Source organism: Columba livia, chromosome 5 (genome assembly GCF_036013475.1).
Source record: "Columba livia isolate bColLiv1 breed racing homer chromosome 5, bColLiv1.pat.W.v2, whole genome shotgun sequence".
Classification (NCBI taxonomy): Eukaryota; Metazoa; Chordata; class Aves; order Columbiformes; family Columbidae; genus Columba; species Columba livia.
The window spans coordinates 49,180,253-49,203,500 of NC_088606.1; the positions used below are offsets into that span (position 1 = coordinate 49,180,253).

The window sequence follows — 23,248 nt, forward strand, 5'->3', positions numbered from 1 at the left end:
CACTGGCCTAAAAACAAGGAGAGTGCTTCATCCCTTCCAGTGTGGAAAATTACAGCATTGGTGTTGATGGTAGGGCCTTGCTACTGATATGAGCATCTTGTACACATCTAGCAAAATGATTCCTGGCCATTGAATTGAGCTCATCACTACTACATGACAAGCCTTGCATCCAGATCCATGTGAGGGGAGACAAGCTTCAACATCATCATTGGCAGCTGTGGAGAATGACAAGTAATTGCCCCAAGAATATCTTTCAGAAATCCTCTTCCTTGGAGGAGCACTGCATGCTGCTCTGGGATTCTCTCCTACTAGCACACTGAGCTGCATCAACACCACTTCACAGTCAGATTAAACACAGCAGAGTGTCAGCCAGGATGCCTGTGGCCAGGTTCCCAGGTATATAAACTCACATAACTCCATTGACATAAATTCTTTCCTGGTCTCTATTCACTAGACCATCTCTCAGTACCACTAAGAGGTGTTAAGCAAAACGAAACAAAAAAGCCAAGACAATGAGATGCTTAGATCTCTCATTTTTATTATTAACCTAAAGCTGGGTGATTACCTACCAGCTAGAACTAACCAGAATATTTGGATTAAGTAGTAACTTCAATGTAACAAAGCCCTTGCAACAGCTTCCTTCTAAGAGTACAGCATGCCCTTCCTGAAATAAAGCCTGCTATCATGCTTGCAGGCCCTGGCTGACACAGCCTGGAGTGAAAAGCGTGGAATTCTTCCCGATAATAGTCACATTAGCTCAGGCCAGAAGTCCAACTGAAGAGTTGATCTTTTGGCTAACATGTATCCCATAGAATGGCACAGGCAGATCAGCTCTTAAGCTTCTTTCCTTTTACAAGATTTAAGTAAGAGGTTTTTCATATAAATTCAGGGAAGCTTTTTCTGTTCTTCCTTTTTAGTGTGTCACTGACACATCAACAAGGTACCAGCATGAAATTGTTCAGCAAGTTACAGAGACACTGGTGAAGCTTGAGACAAGCTAAATTAGGAAGGCTGCTGAGTTCCAAACTTCTGCTAGCTGTGACTACCTTCTTGATGGTTTCATTGAGAAGGCAATGCAAGAAATAAGTAACTAATTTTAATAAACAAATAAGCTCATGAGCCTCTTTTCTGTCTTTGTCCCTCTTAAAGGTGAGAGAGAGCACATTTGACACTGGTCAAAACACTATCAATCAAAATTCTGATATATAGCATAATAGTTTACATGTAAACACATTACACATATAGCTGCACAGTATGCAGGTTCCTAATTAAATACTAATGGAACATCAACTCAACAGCTAGTTGATGGACTCTGCAAGCCTGTGTGAACATAAGAATGAATATATGTATTGCTCAGAAGCACTTATGAAAAAACCTGTTATATGACAAAATGCTGGTGAACAGTAACCTTTGTATGTCTCTCCTACATATTCTAGGAGAATCATTTCTGTTCACACTATACATCTTTGAATTCATGAAACTTTGACATGGAGATTAAAATTCTGTTACTTCCAACGGTTAAAAGCCAGAAATGAAGCTAAATTACAGCTGCAAAACCCCAAAAAAAGTAACCTCTGCTGGTACCAGTGTTTTCTCCCAGTGTATGCACTTAGTTTTCTAACAAAGTGTCAATAATTGATACTTTATGTAAACAGCAAGCCAAGCTTATTTCTTATGTGTTTGCATTCTAGTCCTGCCATGTCTTGTTTTTCTTTTAATTCCAGGTGTGCCTGCAGTATTACACAGTGCAAAATGTCACTGGGCCACTGACATAAAAGTTTACAAAGAACAAGGAAGCGGCATCTCCAAGGGACTCAAGACAGAAGAATGGAAGTGCCCAGGAACAACCCAACAAAACATTTTCGACACCGTATAGCATTGTGTAATCCTGATGGACTACAACAAAGCCCTTTTGTGAAATGGACTGGGCCTGCATATCATAAACAGAGAACAACCATTATTAACATTTGATTTAGTAATACAAATTTTGATCTTCCTTTCCTTCAGAAGTGGGAGATACCTAACTCACAGGTGTATTTTCAAAACATACCTGAGGGTAGAAAGTAGCTTTAGTGCTGGATGAGCTACTTGAAGAGGCTCCAGTAACGTGGTTTCTGTCATATAAGGGGGCACCACTGCTTCCTCCCATGAGACTCATGGAGCTAATCACAGACTTTCCACAAGAGATGCCTGCAGTAAGATGGAGAAGAAAACAAGATTAGGTAAACCACAATTTCACCTACCAATGCAAACCAAAACAAATCCACAGATCGGCAAACCCATGCAATGCTACTGGTTGTCACTTTGGAAACAGTGTTTTATGTAAAAACTTCAGGATTACAAGGAACAACATATTGTGTAAAGCAAACACTTCATCTCCAGACCACCTACTGTCTCACTGTAGCACTGAACTCCTCACAACCTGCTCTCATACTCTGCTGAGAAAGGAATCTCCAGAACAGTTGATACAAACTTTTACCCAAAGCATTAACTGAGAAATTTCCAATTAAACAAACTTGGGCATTTGCAAAAAAAGTGTTATACTTTGCCCAAGTAAAACAAGCTAGAAACCTTCAAAGTTTTCATTTCCATCCAAAGAAATTCTATTGCAAGTACATGAAAAATAGCAAAAAAAAAAAAATTTAATAGAAAAATATCACTGCCCAAACTGGAAATCAGCAGAGGCAAAAGGAAGGAAACCTGGGTGACAGGAAAGGTGAAGACAACATCCTCCTATCTGCTTTACTCCAATATACACTTAAATCAGATGATGTATTTTCAGTTTCTTCCTGTCAGAATATTCAGTGCTAACGGAAGAGCCTAGTTTGGGGAAGTTTTCAGAAATTTATCAGATGCAGGAAATATTTGTCACAAGTAGAATGACTCTATTTGTGATCCTCATTCATGACCATCTATCTTTTTGGGAAATAGCATGGTATTAGGAACCTATGTTTTTTCTTTAGAATTAAATCTATGGTAATATTTTCAGCTGTTGTAACTTGTGACAGCCATATGGATTAGAAAAAACTAACAAATACGAATAAGAATCAGAATGGCAGCTTAGATTAGCACCCACAGAGGTACAGATGAAAACCACTGATATTTGCTTTATTTAAAAAAGTTTCAGAGTGAAGTCCAATTTAAAACACTACTGCAAAGATTTCACTTACTAGGATTTCATCCTCAAATTTTATTTCCTACCACAAAACCCTGTTGATAACCACAAAAACATAATTTAGACAGGAACAGCTGTTCAGAGTCATTGAAGTGCAAGAAAGGCAAAATCTAAGTTGTATCTCCTTACCTTCAAAGCCATGGCTAGAACAAAGCAACAATTAGCACATCTCAAAAATTTGTTTAATATTAAGCAGTGCCACATCTTTTCATTTGTCTTTATCATATATCTGATTTTCAACTGACATGAAAAGTAGACTCCAAGCACTCCAAAGTATGGATTTCTTGTATTCTGACCCTGAAGAGATATTTTTTCTTCTCAGAGCTTTGTAGTTAAGAATTTGCTATTTCCTCTACAAAGAAGTGTATTCTACATTTTTAAATAATAATTTGAGGTACATCATGGGGGTCACAACACCACCATGCAATGCTACAAGCTTGGGGAAGAGTGGCTGGAAAGTTGCCCGGTAGAAAAGGAACTGGAGGTACTGGTTAACAGCTGGCTGAACATGAGACAGCAGTGTGCCCAGCTGGCCAAGAAAGCCAACAGCATCCTTGGTTGTATGAGAAATAGCGTGGCCAGCAAGACTAGGGAAGTAATTGTCGCCCTGTACTCAGCATTGGTGAGGCTGCACCTCAAATACTATGTTCAGTTTTGGGCCCCTCACCACAGGTAAGACATCGAGGTGCTGTAATGAGTTCAAGGAGGGGCAACAAAGCTGGCGAAGGGTCTAGAGAACACGTCTTACGAGGAGCAGTGAAGGGAACTGGAGATGTTTAGCCTGGAGAAAAGGAGGCTGAGGGAAGACCTCACTGTTCTGTACAACTACCTGAAAGAGGTTGTAGTGAGGTGGGTGTCAATTTCTTTTCCCAAGTGACAAGTTACAGGACAAGATTAAACGGCCTCAAGTTGCACCAGGGGAGGTTTAGATTGGATATTAGGAAAAAAATATTCACTGAAAGGGCTGTCAGGCATTGGAACAGGCTGGCCAGGGAAGGGGTTGAGTCACCAGCCCCGGAGGTGTTTAAAAGACACATAGATGAGGTTCTTAGGAAAATGGTTTAGAGGTGGACTTGGCACTTATTAGGTTAATGTTTGGACTTGATCATATTAAAGGTCTTTTACAACCAAAATGATTCATGATTTAAGTGTTTACTTTGATGTCTATATGAGGTTTCTGGGTTCTTATCTACTGGCTGAATATCCTGAGCTTTTATGTATACTTCAAGTCCTCCTATATCAGCATCATAGCTGCATGCACTTCTCTGAATGCATGCTTTGAGTCCTTTGTGAGGCAGAGAAGCTTTGCTGTTTTACAGATGCACAACTGAGACACAGAGAGATTAACTACTTTGTCCAAAAGCAAACAGGAAAGCTATCTCAGAGGTGAGCTAAACCAAAGGGGATGTTTTCATTATGCTTCAGGCAATGAGCAGCCAGACCACAAAACTGCAGCCAGACTGCTTGTGTTCTTCTACATTTGCTGTTTTAACTTTCAGCAGGGCGGTTTATTCCCTTCTTTTTTGTATTATAGTAAACTAAGCTGCTTCACTTCTCTGATTCTTTCCACTGTGGAATGACTTATCCATCCTGAGCAGACAGAACAAAACCGTGTGAAGACCCTGACAGACAGGACAGAAACAAGGATATCTGAGTACAAGACATGAAGAACAACTCAACAGACCTCTCACTACAATGCTGAACGGTACATGCATTCTTAGTTTCCAATATTTCATGTGGTTCACTACTCTTCATAGTGTTTTTCAGGCCTTAGGTAAGAAGTACTATGCAAACCCCAGGCTTCATTATACACAACAGAATTGACTATTTAAACAGGATGTTTTCACTGGCAAAATACTGTAGCTTTTCTATCAAAAATATAGATATGTATGCAAATGCAGCCTAGCATGAAAATTGCATTTGAAAATCTGGCAAGATGCCTAATGAAATGCATCTAATAGTTTTGGCATATGATTCAGATGACAGATTTATACCACAACCACTGAGCAGGTCAACAACATCTAATTTCTGTTCTTTGAAAACTCCACATCTAGCACTCTTAATAACCTGTAAAACTCCAAATCCAGACAATGTAACATTACTGATTAGATGCAACGTCCTTACCATCCTTACCAGTAAAAGTGCCATGTTGAGAACTTCCTGGAGCAATAAAATTAAGAGGGACATGAGGGGTGCCACTGACATACTCATGTGGAAAATGACTATTAGGCCCGGCATAGCGCTGACACACCACTCGCTGACAAACAAAGTACATTCCTCCCATGACAAAAAGTGACAGTATTATACCAATGACAGGACCAATGGCACTACTGTGTGGCTGTGCCTCATCTGAGGCTGGCTTTGTTTTTTCTGGAAAGAGAGGAGAAAAAAAAAGGAGATCATTAAATATGGGACAATATATATGTTGCTGTCCTGGAGCTTGTGCAGGAAATCAGTCAGCTTACAGTCATTCACACAGTGTCTTTGAAAGTATCTACAAACTCAGGCATCTATAACTCCATATATTTGGATTCAATGCACCAGACTTCCTCCTCTTCCCTTCCATGTGCATAAAGCAGTATTAGCATGGTACTCTCCATTTTGCCTATCAATTAATCTTGTAACAGGATTACTTATCATCTTGATATAACAACAGCCTAGAAAGTTTCCATTTCTTCACCCCACAAAGTCTACAGGTTAAGGATATAGTACATTTATAAACATGAAGTCCTGAATCAGAGAGGAATCTGCCTTCTCAAAAGCCTTTTGGAATAGCAATAACATTAAAAAATTAAAAGAGTTTACAACTATGAAAGCTAACATATGTATTAAGCAGTGGTTGCCTTCCTAGCTAAAATAAGTCTTAAAATAGAGTACTTCTCCTTCCTAAAATATTACTTGCTTTCTAAAAAAAACCCCTTACAAATTGCAAGGAAAACACAATCCAGAATATTTCAAATACTTTCTACTTGTTTTTTTTCTGTTTTCCCTATATAGCCCAATGTTAAATAATAAAAAGCACTGCAGTATTTGAGATGAGCATCATATCTTCCCTGATTATAGGTAACACATTCAAAATTCTTGCCAAATAAATCCAACACCTTTGTTTTTTGCATATGTGACATTCTTCAGTGAAAATGATTTTTTCCATGTGATCCACACAACATTTATTATTTTATTTTTTTACATAACCAAATATATATAATGAAAAAAAATAAACTTGGTAAAAGCTTATCAATTTTACATGTTCCAATCAAACTACAGACCCCTTCCCCCCTTAATGAAGTTGTATGAATTTAAATGGTTCATGTAAGATTCAAGCCTTCTCTTAATAAAATTTTTCTCCAGTGGTTCTACTTTCATTCCCTTCAATAGAAGGGAATGAAAAACAACTGAAATTTGAGGAGGGAGATAAAGGAAATACAAAGATCTACCGAAGAACTCTTTAACAGCTCAGCATCAAGAATTAATTTCTGTCTTAAAGTCTTTATCTACTTTTCACACTTACTAGTGCATGATAGCTTTTATGTCAACTAAGGCCCTCACTTTGAAATAGTCAGATAAGTTCAGTTATGACACCTGAAGAAAGCAAAGCCAAAATTAAAACATGTTCCCAGGATTTTAAAACACACAATTCTCATTTTGGTTAAACCTAGCTTCTTTTCAATACAAGATCCTTGTCTAGAAAGACGCAATCATTTTTATTCCCTACTTGGATTCTTTCCCTCTGTCAAGCAAGAATCCACAGAATGCTCCATTCCAGAGAGACTCCAGAAGAGATAGCCTTATGTCTACAGAGAGACATGTTTAAATCAGTTAAGACCTAATTGTAGGACTCAACTCAAAGTGCTAACAGGAAACATCTGCATTAACTTGGTACCAAAAGAGTTTGCCAAGTGCACAAAGAATTTAAAATGGGAAGAAAAAAAAAAAAAAAAAAAATGAAGAACTGGATTACATTATCCAGGGAACTGGGGAAACTGGGTGAGACCTGAGAGATGAATGGAAAATGTGAGAAGCCTGAGAAGCATAAAATCATATAATAGGATTGGAAGGGACCTTTAAAGGTCATCTAGTCCAACCCCCTGCAATGATCAGTGACATCTTCAACTAGATCAGGTTGCTCAGAGCCCCGTCCAGCCTGGCCTTAAATGTTTCCAGGGATGCGGCATCTACCACCTCTCAATCTGAAATTTCCAACAGGAGAGCTAAACAGTTTTTGTCACCATTCTTTTAGCCTTTTCTTCTTTTCACCACTCTTGCTCATGAAATACACTTTTCCTTGCTGTAGCCACCGTGAGAATGGAAGGAAGAAACAAGGTTACCCTGACCAGACCTGGTGACCCCTACTCTCATCCCAGACGTGGTACAGTTTCTGACAACTGGTGCTTCAAAACATGACAAGACTCTAAGATATTAAAAATGTCACAATTAGCCAAGGTCCTATAGCCAACATTATTAAGCAAAGTGCAGCATTTCTCTACTCAAACCCAACACCACATATTTGTTCAGAATGACTCACTGACAGATCAGCACATCTATTTGCTTTTGTTCAAAAATGCTATGTTCCAACTATTTTGCCAGGCCACTCATGAGCTACTAAATTCTCCCTTTATTTGCCCCATTGCCTGAAAACTTCATGTACTAGTCACCCTGATGGTGCAAAAAGAGAGAAATTGGAAGCAGAGCACAACTAAGTGAACTTTACTGCCCACTTCAGACTGCAAAATAACAGAACCTGCTAGGGACTAATACAGCAATTGCCATCAGTGTGCCTGTAACTTGCATATACCTACTGCCAGGAAATTTCAAAGTAACATTTTGACCAGAAAAATCAAGGTCTCTCCTTAAATTCTTTCCCTACTGTCCCTTTAAGAGACCAGCTTATGGTTTCTTGTGGACATTTGCTTATTATATGCTAGTTCCTCCACATTATTATTCTCTAGGTTGACTCTGTAACTGCAGTGGATAGGGCTGCACATTTTTGAAAGCCACACCAAGCTTAGCAGCAGCTCTGCAAGCTTCAAGGTACTGAGCACAGCAGAATCAGGTCCCTTTGTGTATGGATCTGAAGGCCCATCTAAACAAGACAGTGTTTTATCTCATACAGTATTGCAGAACTAGCTTGAAGTAACACTGGTATTTCAGTTCATCTTCACTACTGCTGTTCCTGTATTATCTGGAATACTAGCATTACAGACTCACTACACTATGCTGCAAGCTCACACTTTTGCTGCACAGAACAATGGCAGAGGATGACTATATTTAGCAGACAAATAAAACTGTGAGAGTATTTGGCTTTCTGATTCACTGGGCTACCCTGAATAATGTAACTATGTAAACACTGGGGATCTGCATAACGATGTAGGGCAGTACACTTGAACACAGCACTTTAATTTCAAGGAAAGGCAACTCACCACACATAAGCTCATCAGAACCGTCAATGCAATCTGGAAAGGAGTCACACTGTTGCTTCAGGAGGATACACTGGCCACTTGCACATCGGAATTGATTGGGTAGACAAATTGCTGTACAGAAAGAAAGAAAAGATTAAGTAGTACTTGCATGGGAGCATTTGAGTATCTTAAGAAAACCAAAAGAAGTAAGTCATGAAGAAACAGTGCATTTTGGATTATGACCAGGTAGGCACCTGAACACCTTGTTTGCTGCTGTGGGTCAAACGCAAGTCTGCATTTCTCAGATTCTTCCTTCTTCTTATACGTCATACTCAGTGGGGCTAAAATAAAATTCTGATCCCAGTAACTCCCCATCCTTTGGGATCAAATCAGCAAGAATCTCTTAGAATAACTAACAGAGTGTAGTTGATCACCTGACATGTTAATAAAATCACAGAATCACAGAATGTTAGGGATTGGATGGGACCTCGAAAGACCACCTAGTCCAAATCCCCCTGCTAGAGCAGGAACACCTAGAGATGAGGTTACACAGTAAGGCATCCAGGAGGGTTTTGAATGTCTCCAGAGGAGACTCAACAACCTCACTGGGCAGCCTGTTCCAGTGTTCTGTTACCCTCACTGTGAAGAAGTTTCTTCTCATATTTAAGTGGAACCTCTTGTGTTCCAGTTTGAACCCATTGCCCTTTGTCCTATTATTGTTTGTCACTGAGAAGAGCCTGGCTCCATCCTCGTGACACTCACCCTTTACATATTTATAAACATTAATGAGGTCATGTAGTAACTTGGCATATTATAAAACCTTACATACTCTACACTATCTTAGGTAGCCCTGTATAATATAACCTTGCAAAATAACTGCTAAATTTCTTTTCTACATTCAGAAGCCTTTCTTTCAACAAAAAGGAACTGTTAATTAACTTGGGAACCTCTGTCAAGCCAAATAACACTAAATTATCAGTAAAGAGACTGTCTTACAAGGGCTATTGACCAGCAATTCTGGAAGGTTCACAGCACAGGTTATTCAATGTAAAAAGAAGAAAGGTTCTTTTCTTCTGGAGGAGAAGATACATGTTCATGTTTTGGGTCACAGCACTTGTGGTGTTGTGAAGTGGACCTCCTGAACAGCCATACTTACTTTGCTCTGATCTAGTTTGCAGAGCAGTTCTTGGCTAAGAAAACTAAATTATGGAGATAAAAACTTAGCTAAAACCTCCAAATGCATCAGGTCCTGATTTGCACTGTTATGCCCCCAGTAAGCTGGATGCAGCTCTGCAGGCTCCTACAGTGCATACAAACACATGTTGATGGAAGGCTCTAAAAACATCTAAAGCTTCCATCAGACTACTTAGGTTCTTGCACTATGAGAAGGGCCATGTTCTGTGTGCACCTTCATATTTGCCAACAACTGCCAGCCATCTACTGGCTACCTGCTGCTCCTTTGTCTTCCATCGAGACTTCTGTCTTAATATCCTTTTCCTTCTGTTGTGGTTTAACCCGAGCTAGCAACATAACCATGATAGGGACTCACTCCCTCCACCGCCTCACCCTGAATAGGGGACAGAATTGAAAGGGAAGGGAAAAACTCATGATTGAGATAAATGCAGTTTCATAAAATAACAAAATAATACTAACATACTACTCCTACTAATAATATATATAAAAGGAAAATAGAGTATGAAACAAAAGATACTCAATGCATTTCCTCACAAACTTCATCCATACTGAACAGCCTGTCCCAGGAAGTAGCACCCTGCTCCCAAACAGCCGATGCCAGAGAGAGAAGAGAGAGAAAAAAAATGCAGAAAGGCACAGAGGCCTCTGCAAAAGGTTTGATTCTCTCCCCTGTTGAGGGGGGTGGGGGAGGGGATGAGTGAGCGGCTATGGTGGTTGTATTGCTAGCTCAGGTTAAACCATGACAGTGTTGAATTAAGAAGATTAATTTAGCAGAAGTTAAGCCCCCCTGCTGGGCTGAACCCCAGAGTGATGCCCAATTACATCATATAACAAGTTGGCACTACAAGTCTGATTGTGCTCAATGTCTGGTAAGCACTTGCACAGATTCACAAATAGTATAATATACACTATAAGTCTGAGTGCATTCAATAATGTTGAATTTGCACAATAGATTCATTAATGGTGCAGGGCAGTTGCAGTCACTGAATTTACACAGTTGTGCAGATTCACAAATAGTATAATTTATACTATAAGTCTGAGAGCATTCAATGAGAAATTCTCACTACAAATGATGAGGTCTATTAAAGCAACAGGTGCAAGTTCTTTTAGACGCCGTTGATAAATACACTGTCTGCAAAAACACACTTTAGTTGCAAAATACATTTTAGTTGTAAAAACAAATGTTAGTTGCAAAAAATAAGTATTGCTACCATATATATGTAAATTCTAAGATGACCAAATAATGCTACTAATATGTTTACAAATACAAGCTTGAAGTCTAAGTGTCTCTGGGAAAACTTGGTGCAACTACATGCGCAAATCTTACCCCAAAGCATCCCTTTGGGGCAGAGACAACAGATAGAGCCTGTTGACTGTTCTGGCAAGTCTTACTATGCTATTCCCTTGACTCCTCAGTGATGGTGTCTTCCCTCACCCTTCCTCTATTGTTAGGGTATTTTATACTATCTTCTACATTTAGGTGGAGCTTGAGTGACTCTAGTCATACATGCCTTTGTTATTGGTATAAAAAATGTTGCTTTGATTTTTAAGGTAAAAACTTCACTTTGAAATGGAGGTGTGTTTTGGTATTATTATGAGATTATAATGAGCAAAGTTCATCCATCGGACAAATTTCTGGCTCAGTAACTAGTATTTTGGATGGAACTGAACACTTACTCTTTTTAATTGACAGCAGCTATACCTTATATTTAGAACTGGCAGCAGCTGTACCATCTGGTTCCTGTACCTGCCTTGTTATACGGGGCCTGGCTGCAGTATCTTCATATCACTCTGCTCCCCATATCTTCTTAATTGGTACTATATTGAGCTCCCCAGGTATCATCCAAGAATGCAGGCCAGGTGCAGGGAGGAGCTGAAACCATACAGAGCTGATTTCTTCTCCACCAAGCAGCTGCCTTATATGCTGAAGATGTGGATATAGCTTTATTCTCAATAAGCATATCCTTGATAATTAGTTTCAAAGACTTGCCCCCTCAGTAATTATTCCACAGTGGGACTCCTTGTTTCTTCTTGATCCAGCAATGGACAAGTTGGAGCACTAAACTTCTCTTGTACAGGAGATTAAGTTTCTTCAGCGGCATGGTAATCCAGTTGCAGTATCAAGAGACTGTTAACCCTATGACTTCCACTTGGTATGAGAGGGCCAGCTAGCAATGCTGCACTAAATTCAAGAAGATGAAAGCCACAGTTTTGAAGATGTGGGACAAGAACCACAAACCTATCCAGAGACATTTCTTTGGCCACTTCCAGTCATAGTCTGCAAACCCCGTGCCAATGTTTCAGATTTAACCCTCCAAAAGCGTGCCTTGGGAAACGAGAGCACAAGAGAAGAAGCTTCTGATAGAATCAAGGCATTGAACTCAGACCCATGGAATGGCAGTCATTATCACTGCTCTGACCAGAAGGCAATTCCTCTGATGCATGAGGTATAGTAGAAAAGTTCTGTTAAGCCCAGTTAGTCTTGCCACCTTAATAAGCCTCATCTAAAGAAGGAGAATGTACTATATGCTACCTTCCCTTCCCCAAACACAATGCATTATAGGCTGATACACACTAAGGGATGAGAAAGGCCTATTGGTTTTCTTCTTCTTAGGAACCCACTCAGGCCTTGGCCTGTAAAGATTCCTGAGGACTACAGAGGTCACGTTTGTCACATCTCTCTCAGTCTAACCCTGGACACTGAGTATGTTCATAAGCTTTCTAGGGATGTGTCAGACAGCATCCTGGATAGAAGTCTAGTCGTGGGTGGTCCAAGTGCTTGCAGAGGACTAGGCATACAACTACTGAGCATTCAACCTCTGAAGAAACATGTCTTCAACTATTCTAGACCAGATGGTAAGGCTCATCTGTGCCAGCAAAGGGGCTGTGCAGGGCAACGCAGATGCCTACAGTTCATACGGTGCCAGAACACTGTTATTAAGTTTACTCAGCAGGGCCTACCATTTCACAGAGAGATGACCAAATGCACATTTCACTTTGACTCTGTGTGTGGGTAATGGCACTGTTACACTGCATATGGGCTCCATGGTGGACAAAGCAGACCCTCTTGATGAAGCAGTACAGGTAGTAAGTACCATCTCCCACAAGAAAGACAGGAACTCGGACATGGTTGATCCTCTTCTTATTTGCAAATAAGGTATTGATGTTCTGTTGTCCAGGTTTAGAGTCACGGAAGACATGGCAAATCCACAAAATAGTTCATTGAAATGTCCACAAAAATCTTCTCTGCTGGCCAAGTGTCAATGGTTAGCTACTGAGTGGGTAGAGACAAAGGTCTTGAGGTTTTACAGGGCAAGAGCCTCCTAGAGCCTAGAGGCTCCTGAAAATTTGTACAGCAATAAGAAGCCATGGTGCCAGCTCATAGTCAGGTGTCTGTTTCAGCTATGCCTTAATACTAGACACAGAATATACAAGTTGTCCCAGTAATGAAAGGATGATCAGTTGCACCCATCCCTGCTTCTCTCTTTGACCCAGATCCTATGGCTGACTGCATACAAAGCAGCTGCAGCAGTAAGAGTTCCTTGGATGTCATTCCACAGATTTCTCATAGAAAGTTACATTGAGGATTATAAGCATCAGCTTGCTATGAATGAACTCTCAGAACATCCATTGCAGCCACAGGATTAAGTCCATTTCTTCCTCCCTGTGGCACCTTGCAGTGACCACTGTCCAAAGGTGAAGTGGACACCATGGAAACAATGCAAACCAAAATGGTAATTATGCAGGGGATTAAAAAAAAAAAAAAGCATGTGGTAAATTCTGCCATTTTCTTTTCTATTTTCATTCTGAATATGAATTAAAGATACTTTCCCCAATCTCCCTGATGTCTGTAGTTACATGGTCAGCAATTTATGGAGCTATAAAGAAGTTTAGTATGAACGATGGAGTAAGGAAGAGCGAAATACAGAATCAGTGGATAGCTAAGTCAGGCTTATGGTTAAGGCTGTTTTATCCCATTTGAAACTAAAAATCATATATATATGTATATATAACCAAGAGTTCAGGAAAATTAATCTTACTATCACAATCTGCTTCATCAGATTTATCTTGGCAGTCAATTTCTCCATTACACCGTAAGTGTACATCGATACACTGTCCTTTCTCACACTGGTACTGAGATGCAGAGCATATGGGGCAGTTATCTTCATCACTCTGGTCATCACACTCTGGAAATCCATCACAACGCCATGCCATTGGGATGCAGTCAATCTCTCCAGTTGCACAAGTAAACTGGTCAGGGGAACAAGTTGGGGGTTCTGGAAAAAGGGAAAACAAATCACATTTATATATTCAATTTTAGCCCTTTCAACAGTAAAAATTTGAGTAAAAATGTGACACACATTTTCAAGAAAAACACACTGATTCCTGGACTGACGTTCTGTGACAATATTAAGATTCCAGCATAGAGGAAAACATGATTTTGCACAGGGAATGAAATTTTGCCAACTTCATAACAAAAACTGTATGCATGCCAATTAGAGAAGCTTGCTCTAGCAGGCAAGCACTGAATTAAGGAAAGGAACTACTACTTTTTGGAAGACACTGTCATACACATAACTTCAAATAATACTCAATTTCTGATTGCAAACAATATTCTACACAATTCTAATCCCTGCAATTATATTAGCCTGGAACAAATCTTCATTAAAAAAATCTGGCACAGGGGTTTACTTGGCAATGAATACACCTAAAACATATAACATCTTGTCCTGGTTTTGCTAAAAACAAGACCAGTTCTCTTCTAGTGATTTTTCTTTCAGCTAAGTTCTTTTAGGTGGCTGTACTTTTCTGAGTTTTAGCCTGCATATTTTTCCTTGGATGCTGTACTTGGTGCTGATAAGAAGACCAACGGAATGCTGAAGAAGCTCATGTTTAGATTTATTACTATGGTAGCCAAGAAAGACTGATAAGTTTTCCCATGTTCTGTCATAAGAGGGGTGTGTTTGAGGAGGGGTGGATGGAACAGGTGACTTAAATTGACCAGTTAAGTATTCCATCCCATAATCGTCATACCCCCTATATAAGAGGGTGCTCATGAGGGTCTCCTCTCCAACTGTGGCTGGTATCTAGAGAGGACCCCGCCTGTGATCTACAGGCCTCGAGCCCTGTAATCACTGCAACCAGTTTCCGGTTTGCTGTGAAGTCCCGCCCATGACTTCCGGGAGCCTGAGCTGCACCTGCTGGAGCGACGCCAACTCCACATGGAGCACTTAAGATTGGTTTTGTATATTTTGTATATATTCTCTATTTATTAGTAGCATTAGTAAAACTCTTTAAAACCTTCCAACTTGAAATCTAAGTCTCCCTTCTCTTTTATCTTCCCTATCGTCCTTCTGATCTAAAGGAAAAGGGGTGGCGGGAGGTAAGAGGGTAACAGGGAGCGTCTGCCACAGTTTATTGTCGCCTTGCCTTAAATGGTAACACATCTGCTTCTACAATATTTGTTCCTCTATTTTTGCAGTGGTTTCTCTGCAAACAAATTTCCAAGTCAGATATGAATTGAAAAATATGAATGGAGAAAAAATATCTGTAAAGGCCTGTTAAACATCAAGCTAAGTCCTCTGGAAAGTTTCTGGGCTGCAGGTCAGTGGATGTTCAGACAGCAGCTCTGTAGGCCCATCCTGATCTTATATGCTTTCACTACAGTCAGAGACAGAACACTAGACCTTCTGCACAGCCATTTTTATGTTTGTTGGACTGAAGAAAGCTGAGACTTCCTTCAAATTTGACCCTTAATGGACCCCAAGATTCTGGCATCAATGAATTCCACATCCATACTGTTACTCAAGTTGCAATCACACACTAATAGCATTAAGCAGCAGCTACAACCTCATGCAGAGATGCAACAGTTATCCTGTAATAAGGCATTCATAGTTGCTTTCTTCAGAATGTCAAAAGACAAAAGCATTCCAGATCAAGAATCTATTGCAAAAAATGCCCCTAATTCTTACATAAAGCAAATTAGCACACACCTTTTTCACCATTAGTATCACTGAAAGAAACAGTCAACATATTATATAAGTCCCTTCAGTTGTTACCAGCACCAGTTAGCTATGTTCAAAATGAGGGGACTATCTCAAAGCGCTGCTGCAGTGAACAGATACATTTCCACTAATTTCAAAAGTTGTTGTGTGAAATTCCTGTGACCTAATTAAACCAGTTAACAGAGGCAGTCATTAGTCCCCGGATTTGCTGTTGCCAGCTAATACTCTAAGTAGATGCTTTACCACTATGATTAACAGAGTACCACATCATACCCTGTCTAAGACAACAAAATTGAGTAAACTGGAGGTGTGCTCTGACACTGGATGGTAAAAACTAATGAGGTTTTAACATTCAGGCTCAGGAATGGACTTCACAAAGAACCCAGCAAAAGGAAAGCTTCCCAGTTGTAACTAATGACAACACTTTTGTACAAGTACTTTTCTCCTGAGGGTGATGTTACTGATCCTAGAGCTATGCAAATACATGCAAACCATTTTCAAAGTGCTTCACTGGGAGAAATGTTCAAGAACAAGACGCAGGTATAATCAAGAGCTTGAAAAACAACATACAAACAAAAATCCAAATGCATTTGATTTTTGAAAATGTTATGATATTTAAGTTTCTGACTTATGATTATTTGGTGTAGCAATATGAGAATTACGAATCCAACCAGTGACCTGACAGCTGTAGGTAGGATAAAGACACCAGATACAGACATCAAGACAATTTTTGAATTAGATTTTGATACGAGTGTGCTGTTTAGATAATTCAACAGACAGATTACTACTTCTGCATTTAGAGCCACATTTAATGTTGCATTATGGTTGCACTTCACAGGCATAAGCTTGTCTTGTCAAGAGCATTCATAAGGTTACATGGATAAATGTTCTCCAGCTAAAATAGCTATTAATTTATTTTGTGGCTTAGTGGAGGATTAGAATAAAAAAAAACCTGATATGGCCACTGATATGGAGGCCCCTTAATTTTAAGATTTATAGCTGAAGATAACAAAAGAGGAGGTAAGAATCTCTTAATGGCCATGTTGTGCAACAACAGTACAAGAAATATAAACAGATTGATTTCCTATGTTCCTGCAGATGTAACCACCACTACTCTAAAAACACATAGCCTGCTGTGGTCATGAGAAAGAAAAAGTCTATAATGGACATGACTGTCCCACGGGAGGTCAGAGTTCAGCCAGAAAATGATATCCATAGAAAATGAATACATAAAAATAAGTCAAGTGGACCAAGAGAACCAAACAATTTAAGATATGATGCTTTCCAGAAAGAAACAATGTTTTATTTGTTTTTTTTTAATCCCCTCTGCAAGTATAACATAACAATGTTCAGAAATCCTGGGACTGTGAAAGTGAAGTCTAAAGAAAAAGTCTACCATGTGGAAAGAGGATTGCAATAGAGCTTTTGGCCTACATTTCATAATTAGACAGTACAATGTTTCATGTCATGAGGCCAAATTAATTTAAAAGACTGGAGTATGACACTGTCGGAATCATACGCACAATTTCTGCTGCTAGGTCATCAAAGGTTGATGCAACATCATCTCACAAGCATTTGCTTGAAGCACCAACCTGTCACATCATACAATTATAAAAATGTCTGTAGAATATGCAAATATTTTAAGGTCAAACAAGGATATTCTGCTTACAATGAAAAGTCACCTATGTCCAAAAACTGAAGCAAAAAACAGCTGGTAGAAGAATCAAAGGTCAATTTAACACGATGCAACAAACCAAGTGTAACAAAACTGTCTGTAAATCCACATTCTGGACTGGAATGCAACCTCAACCCCCATCTCTTCTGATGCAAACTGCTTAGCAGTACTGTTAAACAAAGCTCACCTCCACATGTTAAGAGATTTTGTAGAAGCACAAGATGCTCAGGACATGAACATCTTGGAGTCCCATCTCCTTTGGCAATGCAGATATGCGAACACCCACCATTGTCATGGGAACATGGATGGACAGCTGGAGGAACACACAAAAAAGTATATTAAAGAGCAAAAAAGAAATCATAACCAGTCACAGCTAGGGCAAACTCACAAAACCACTTGTGGACCACTTCTGTTTGAGTAACCAAAATTGCACTACAAATTAAGAGGAAGATAAATGCAGAATTTTTCAGTTCAGTGCTCAGAAGTTGATTTACTACTTTATCAGGACTACATTTCTCACAGTCTCAGGTGAAGAGGAATGAGAAGGCAGATTTGAGAAGGTTGCATTTACAGTGCACCTAGACCTAGGACAGCTCACTGTAGGAGCTTCCTGCCAATTCTCCCTCCCTCACTAGAGTGTTTTAAATCATCGACTGTGCTAAGTCAAACCAGTCGTGCTTTACAGAGGGGTCTAAGACCTCCAGAGAAAAGGCAAGTACAATTATTTTATTTATTTTTAAAGGTATTCCAAATCTTACCATTTGATTGTACTTAAAAAATAACAACCATAATTATAAGTAGCCTTTAGAGTGAATTCCATATCATGTGAGCTTGTACAAAGCAGGTAACTAAGTGCCATAAAATCACATATTCTAGCTGTGCAGAAATACTCCTCTGGACAAGAAAGAAGAATTTGTTTTTCCTTCTCTTCTAGGATCCTGACTGGCTAAGTTGAAAGCAGTCCATGGCTTACAATATTCAGCTGGATGAGGATTTCTGAGAGAGAGTGACCAAGGCTGAGAGACATTAAAGGTATTGAAATATACTCACAGAATTCCTCCATATCAAGCTCTTCCACAGCATGAATGCCTGTTAGGTGAGCAATTCGGCCTTGAATTCTAGTCCTTTTGTACCCATTTATTTTCTCCACTCTCTCAATCATCTGCTGCTGACGATCAATCCAATATAAGTGATTCCCCAGCACAGTGAGTCCCATTGGCTGAAGGATGTTGGAGTCCTCCAGGGTCACGCGGTTAGCACCTGAGTTAAACAAAAAAAAGATTAGTTTTACACTAGTTGACTTTTAACTAATTTCTTTAAAAAACCCCCAGCCAAACCCAACATTGAAAATAGTTAGCTGTAAAGTCACTGGCTTCATTTGTCTATGCAGATGAAGGCTCTGCTTGTTCAGCCTTATCTCAGCTGAATGTGACCAGTTGCCATGTCATGAGGGCAAGTAGATACAATGTGAAACACAGTTCATCCTTGCATACACTGGCTGGTCAGCCAGCCATGATCAGCCTCATGTTAACACGCTCTGTTACGTGTAACTGTGTGCAATCCCTAAAAGCCTCTGTCAGCAATAGACTCAACTCTTGGGCCAAAATTTTTACAATACATTAACACACTGAGCAGTACACTTTGTTGGAATCTACAAGCAAGCATGAAATACTACCAATTAGCTTCACTGCCATTACTCAGATAAAACACAGTAATCATGCAAAGCAACAGGGAAATAAACCCTGTCATATGCTGTATCACAACCACAGAGATATGATCACAAAATAAAAGCTCACATTCTAACAGCCACACTTCTTTCTTCACTTTCTCTTTTTTCTTCAGTCACCAATCAGAAAACCAAAACTCCAAGTAACTCAGTATGCCCTTAAACAGAACACTATCAAATGCTCAGATTTTCTGCTCCACAGAAATAAGCAAAAATCTGCTCTCAGCCACTGTGTAAAAATCAGGATAAGTAAAAATGCATTTATAACTGCTTTTAGCTTTAATTGCTTGCAGTCTTCCACTGCGTACTGTCCTACACTTAGTGGCCTTTAATTGTTGCTTTTGTTATGCTTCTCTAAAGTGAAAAAAAGATTCCAAATTATTCTGTTAATTCACAGAAACCATTCTGAGGCTGTGTATACCTGTGTATACTGGATATATTTGTTATTAAAAATGAATCAAAACAAAAGCTGCCTCTGCTCTTGTATTTCATTTTGGAATAAAGACCTTATGTCTGCTTGCATTTAAAAAATAAAAGTTTTGAATATCTACACAAAATAAGATTACAGAATCTGGATATAGAATAAAATGCTATGAGCACAGGATTCCACTGTTTTGTGGCAGAAATCATATAGAGCTCAGCCAAGCGTAAGAATGTAACATTTATTTCAATTACAGATTCTGTTTGTTTGGCACATAAAATTACTGCCTGCAATGACTCTTGCTTGACTGCCATGACAAACAGCATGCATACAAATATACTTATATATATACTTATATACTTATATAGTTGTAGAGATCATAAATTATTGGACTTTGAGTTTTAGTTCTTTAGTGCTGAATTTCTTTTGTTTCCAAACCAATGAGGAAGACATCTTTGTTTCATTCCATTTTCTGAAGAAACATGTATGAACTGTATGTGACAGCAGAGTCCTGTAATCTGATATATCCATTATTGTATGCACTTTCCAAGTATCATGGAATTTTACTCTTAGGCAGAGTAAAAGAATAGAATGGATGCACCTGCACTATTTCTACTACATGGGCACTAAACCTGACCCTTAGTACTACTCTCTAGCAGTGCAGTTCCTGAGATGTTCTTTGTCTTCTCCAAAACAGGTCTTAAAATTTAGAAATACTAGGAAACATTTTGACAGAAGAATGTTCTCAATTATCAAAGCATGGGGCTCTTTGTTCATTTGCCCTGCAATGTGCTGAGCGCCCTTGGCTCCTACGAACTTCAGTGTCATTGGATTTTCAAAGGTAAGTCCTTTTGTCAGATTAAGTCTTGCATTTTGATGCAAAGGCACAATTTTCAGCCGCATTCAAGATACCACAAGAATAGGAAAGCCACATTTCAACATGATATGAAGAAAACAACTTCTGCCTTTGTGACTTTTTAAGTGCTAAATTGCTCATCCCTTTAGAAATAAATGGCAAGCTGGTCTCCTGAAGGATATCCTAAAATCATGAATACATGAGGTGTTAGGTGACATTTGCAAGCTAGCATTCCTGTTGCAATCCTAGCCTGTTTGGATAGCCTACCAATCCAGTTCTAAAACACACTACATTTAATGGTTTATAGGGGTGTACATCAAGCATCATAGTTTTTCTCCCTCATATGCAAAAAACTGAACACTGGTGATTTGGGAAGCTGCTGGAGATAGCAGTAGATAAGGTGATTAATCAATGCTATAATTACATTGGATTTGATCTTGAGTAAATGACAGTTCAAATTATTAATTAATAATTTTAAAAGGAGAAGGGCACCTATAGCACTGGATGACATAATTAAATTGTTGTTTAGAAGAATGATCAACATGAAAAACTTGATCTGAATAAATAAAAGGATATTTCCAACATATATGGTTAGAATAAAGAAGACAAAACATGTTGCAAATAAAGAAGTGTCAGATTTCCATAGTAATCAGTTTGATTCCCAGAGTGAAACAGATGTGCAGTCTTTTCAAGATGGAAATCAATAATAAAATGTAAAAAACATGAAGCAGGAAAGACACATAACTCCTCTATTTAAAGTCCAATTGAAAACAAAGCAAGTCAAATTTATTCAGCAGTCTCAGTTTATACTAAAATCCTTTTGCTAATATATGCCCATTTCAAAGTGTTTTGCTCAGAAAATAGGTTTCAGAGGAACTAATTCAAGCCAACATAACTTTGGCCATAAATTTTTTTCTGATGCAAGACTGCAAAATATTTTAAAATAAAAATATGCTGTTAACTCATTTAAAAAAATCAGTAGCTCACTGAATCAAATTACACTGATCTCAGCTGCAACAAATACAATCATCGTTTTCAGGCTATATTATACATGTATTCTAGTTAATAAAAATTGTTTTCTTTTAATCCTGTAGCTTTCCCCTGATTTTATCTTACCTACAGGGTTTGACTCTTTAGCTGTGGCCCATCAAATATATGTGCACTAAAAGCTCTGGTTCAATATTAACTACAGAAAGTTTAGTTTTCCCTGTAAAAAAGAGCCAAAGAATGGGATTAAAATACATATCCAGTATGCAAAAACAAGCTTGCAGGGAGCTTTGATGGCATGAAAATGAAGAATGTGTACAAAGGAAGTTGCAATCATAGGATACAACTACCAGTGTGTGATGGTCTAGTTGCTGATTTATTCATGTATCAGTTTACCTAAGTCCTATTGTCAGGTCTTATTCATTCAAGACTTAGATCTAAAACAATAATAAACAGACTTCTCTGCATTTCATGCTGTATTGTGCAAGGTCACAGTCTACATCTTCCAATCTCTAGCAAGAAAAACTTGCCCCCTGCCCAGCCCCATCTGCTAGCTGTGACTCAACCTTGCATGCGTGCTAAATCAAAGGGGAAAAAAGAAAGTTTATGTACACACAAACAGAAGATCGACACATAGCTAGGTTTGCTAGCTACAGTTTCATTAAGTAATACGGCTTCCTCTTACATGGGGGGCCACCTTTTTATCAGTACCAGCACTAGGTATTGATCCTGTCTTCCCTTCTCAATCCATCAACTGGTACATTCCCCCTCTCCCAAACCATGTGATTTCCACATAATCCTCTTTGGTACATCTTCTCTAGCTCTTGCATTTGTGGATACCACTTTAGCCACAATATCTGCATGATATGCTGCTTTTTCATCTTGTCCTTTTACTTTTATATTTCCTCCTACAGAACTTATCCTTTAATCACTAGAGAAAACCCTCTTAGTATCTCTGATGCATTTTGTGTTACATGTCCCAATCTGTCAACCTTTACTTCTCAAACATGGGTTTTTGCACAAGCCAAGCCCTCTGACACCTATCCTGGATTGGACATTTTGTGGCTACACAGGCAGTTTGACAATACGCACCCATCAAGCTTCATAACTGATGAAAGACATGGGCTGCTTTACCTTCACAGCTCCAGATTTGTATTTTTATACCTTCTCTGGCAAACCCGAGTCCAACTGTGACTCAGTTTTAGGTGCTTGAAAGTGAACTGTCCTTGTAAAAAAGTGAACAATTTTCTCCTGTTCCAGTTCGTTGCCCCACTACAACATAAGGGAAGGATGTGACTACATGGCAAAAAGAGAAGAGCTGCCAAAAAACAGAGAATCAGCCTGTTAGGGCAGTTGCCAATCACTACAACAGCCCAGATTTTACTCCCTCACACTAGTTCACTTTTCTCTGTGCTTCCTTTGGGATTTCATTTCTTGAGAGACTGAATCATGAGTCAGAAAGTAGGGCCATTGGATCCGCTGTGCTATACTGCTCATGAGATAAGTGAGCCCATTTCTCCACTTCTTCAGCACTATCAAGTGCTTTTAAAAGTCAATTATGAACAGCAGTCTCTAAAATCCATGTGGTGCTATTGCTATGAACATGGACTAATGTTTTATTTTACTGATGTGGGAAAACTGCAATCAATTGACATCTCTCCACTGTTTTGCAATACTGGTATTCCAGGTGAGCTGCCTTATCATTCACCGTAGAAAAAGCCATTCCCCTTCCTTCTGTTTTTTCAGGCTACCTTGATTTACTAAGATATAAACTCCAGAGAAGGAAAAATTGAAGAGTTATGCAAACTTTTTA

The 23,248-nt window shown here is 39.0% G+C and overlaps 1 protein-coding gene and 1 long non-coding RNA gene across 14 annotated transcripts in view; one reads left to right on the forward strand and one right to left on the reverse strand.

Moving 5' to 3' along the window:
* The window catches only part of LOC110363682 (uncharacterized), a 58,946-nt gene extending 38,522 nt beyond the window's left edge, over positions 1-20,424 (forward strand). Inside the window, exons 2-4 of one of the 2 annotated variants that reach the window (XR_002421952.2) lie at positions 1,725-12,212; positions 18,380-18,477; positions 20,290-20,424. This is a non-coding gene — a long non-coding RNA (uncharacterized LOC110363682). The remainder of the gene's footprint in view (positions 1-1,724; positions 12,213-18,379; positions 18,478-20,289) is intronic. The other variant, XR_010473055.1, reaches the window with a different exon arrangement.
* The window catches only part of LRP5 (LDL receptor related protein 5), a 180,698-nt gene that overhangs the window by 8,232 nt on the left and 149,218 nt on the right, over positions 1-23,248 (reverse strand). For 7 of the 12 annotated variants that reach the window (XM_065064888.1, XM_065064886.1, XM_065064890.1 and 4 more), the window contains 6 exons: positions 18,496-18,705; positions 17,633-17,758; positions 13,806-14,042; positions 8,593-8,703; positions 5,300-5,545; positions 2,051-2,190 (listed from right to left, as the gene is read on the reverse strand). In XM_065064888.1, coding sequence (XP_064920960.1) covers positions 2,051-2,190; positions 5,300-5,545; positions 8,593-8,703; positions 13,806-14,042; positions 17,633-17,758; positions 18,496-18,705 — 1,070 coding nt within the window. The remainder of the gene's footprint in view (positions 1-2,050; positions 2,191-5,299; positions 5,546-8,592; positions 8,704-13,805; positions 14,043-17,632; positions 17,759-18,495; positions 18,706-23,248) is intronic. The other 5 variants (XM_065064887.1, XM_065064889.1, XM_065064896.1 and 2 more) reach the window with 1 other exon arrangement.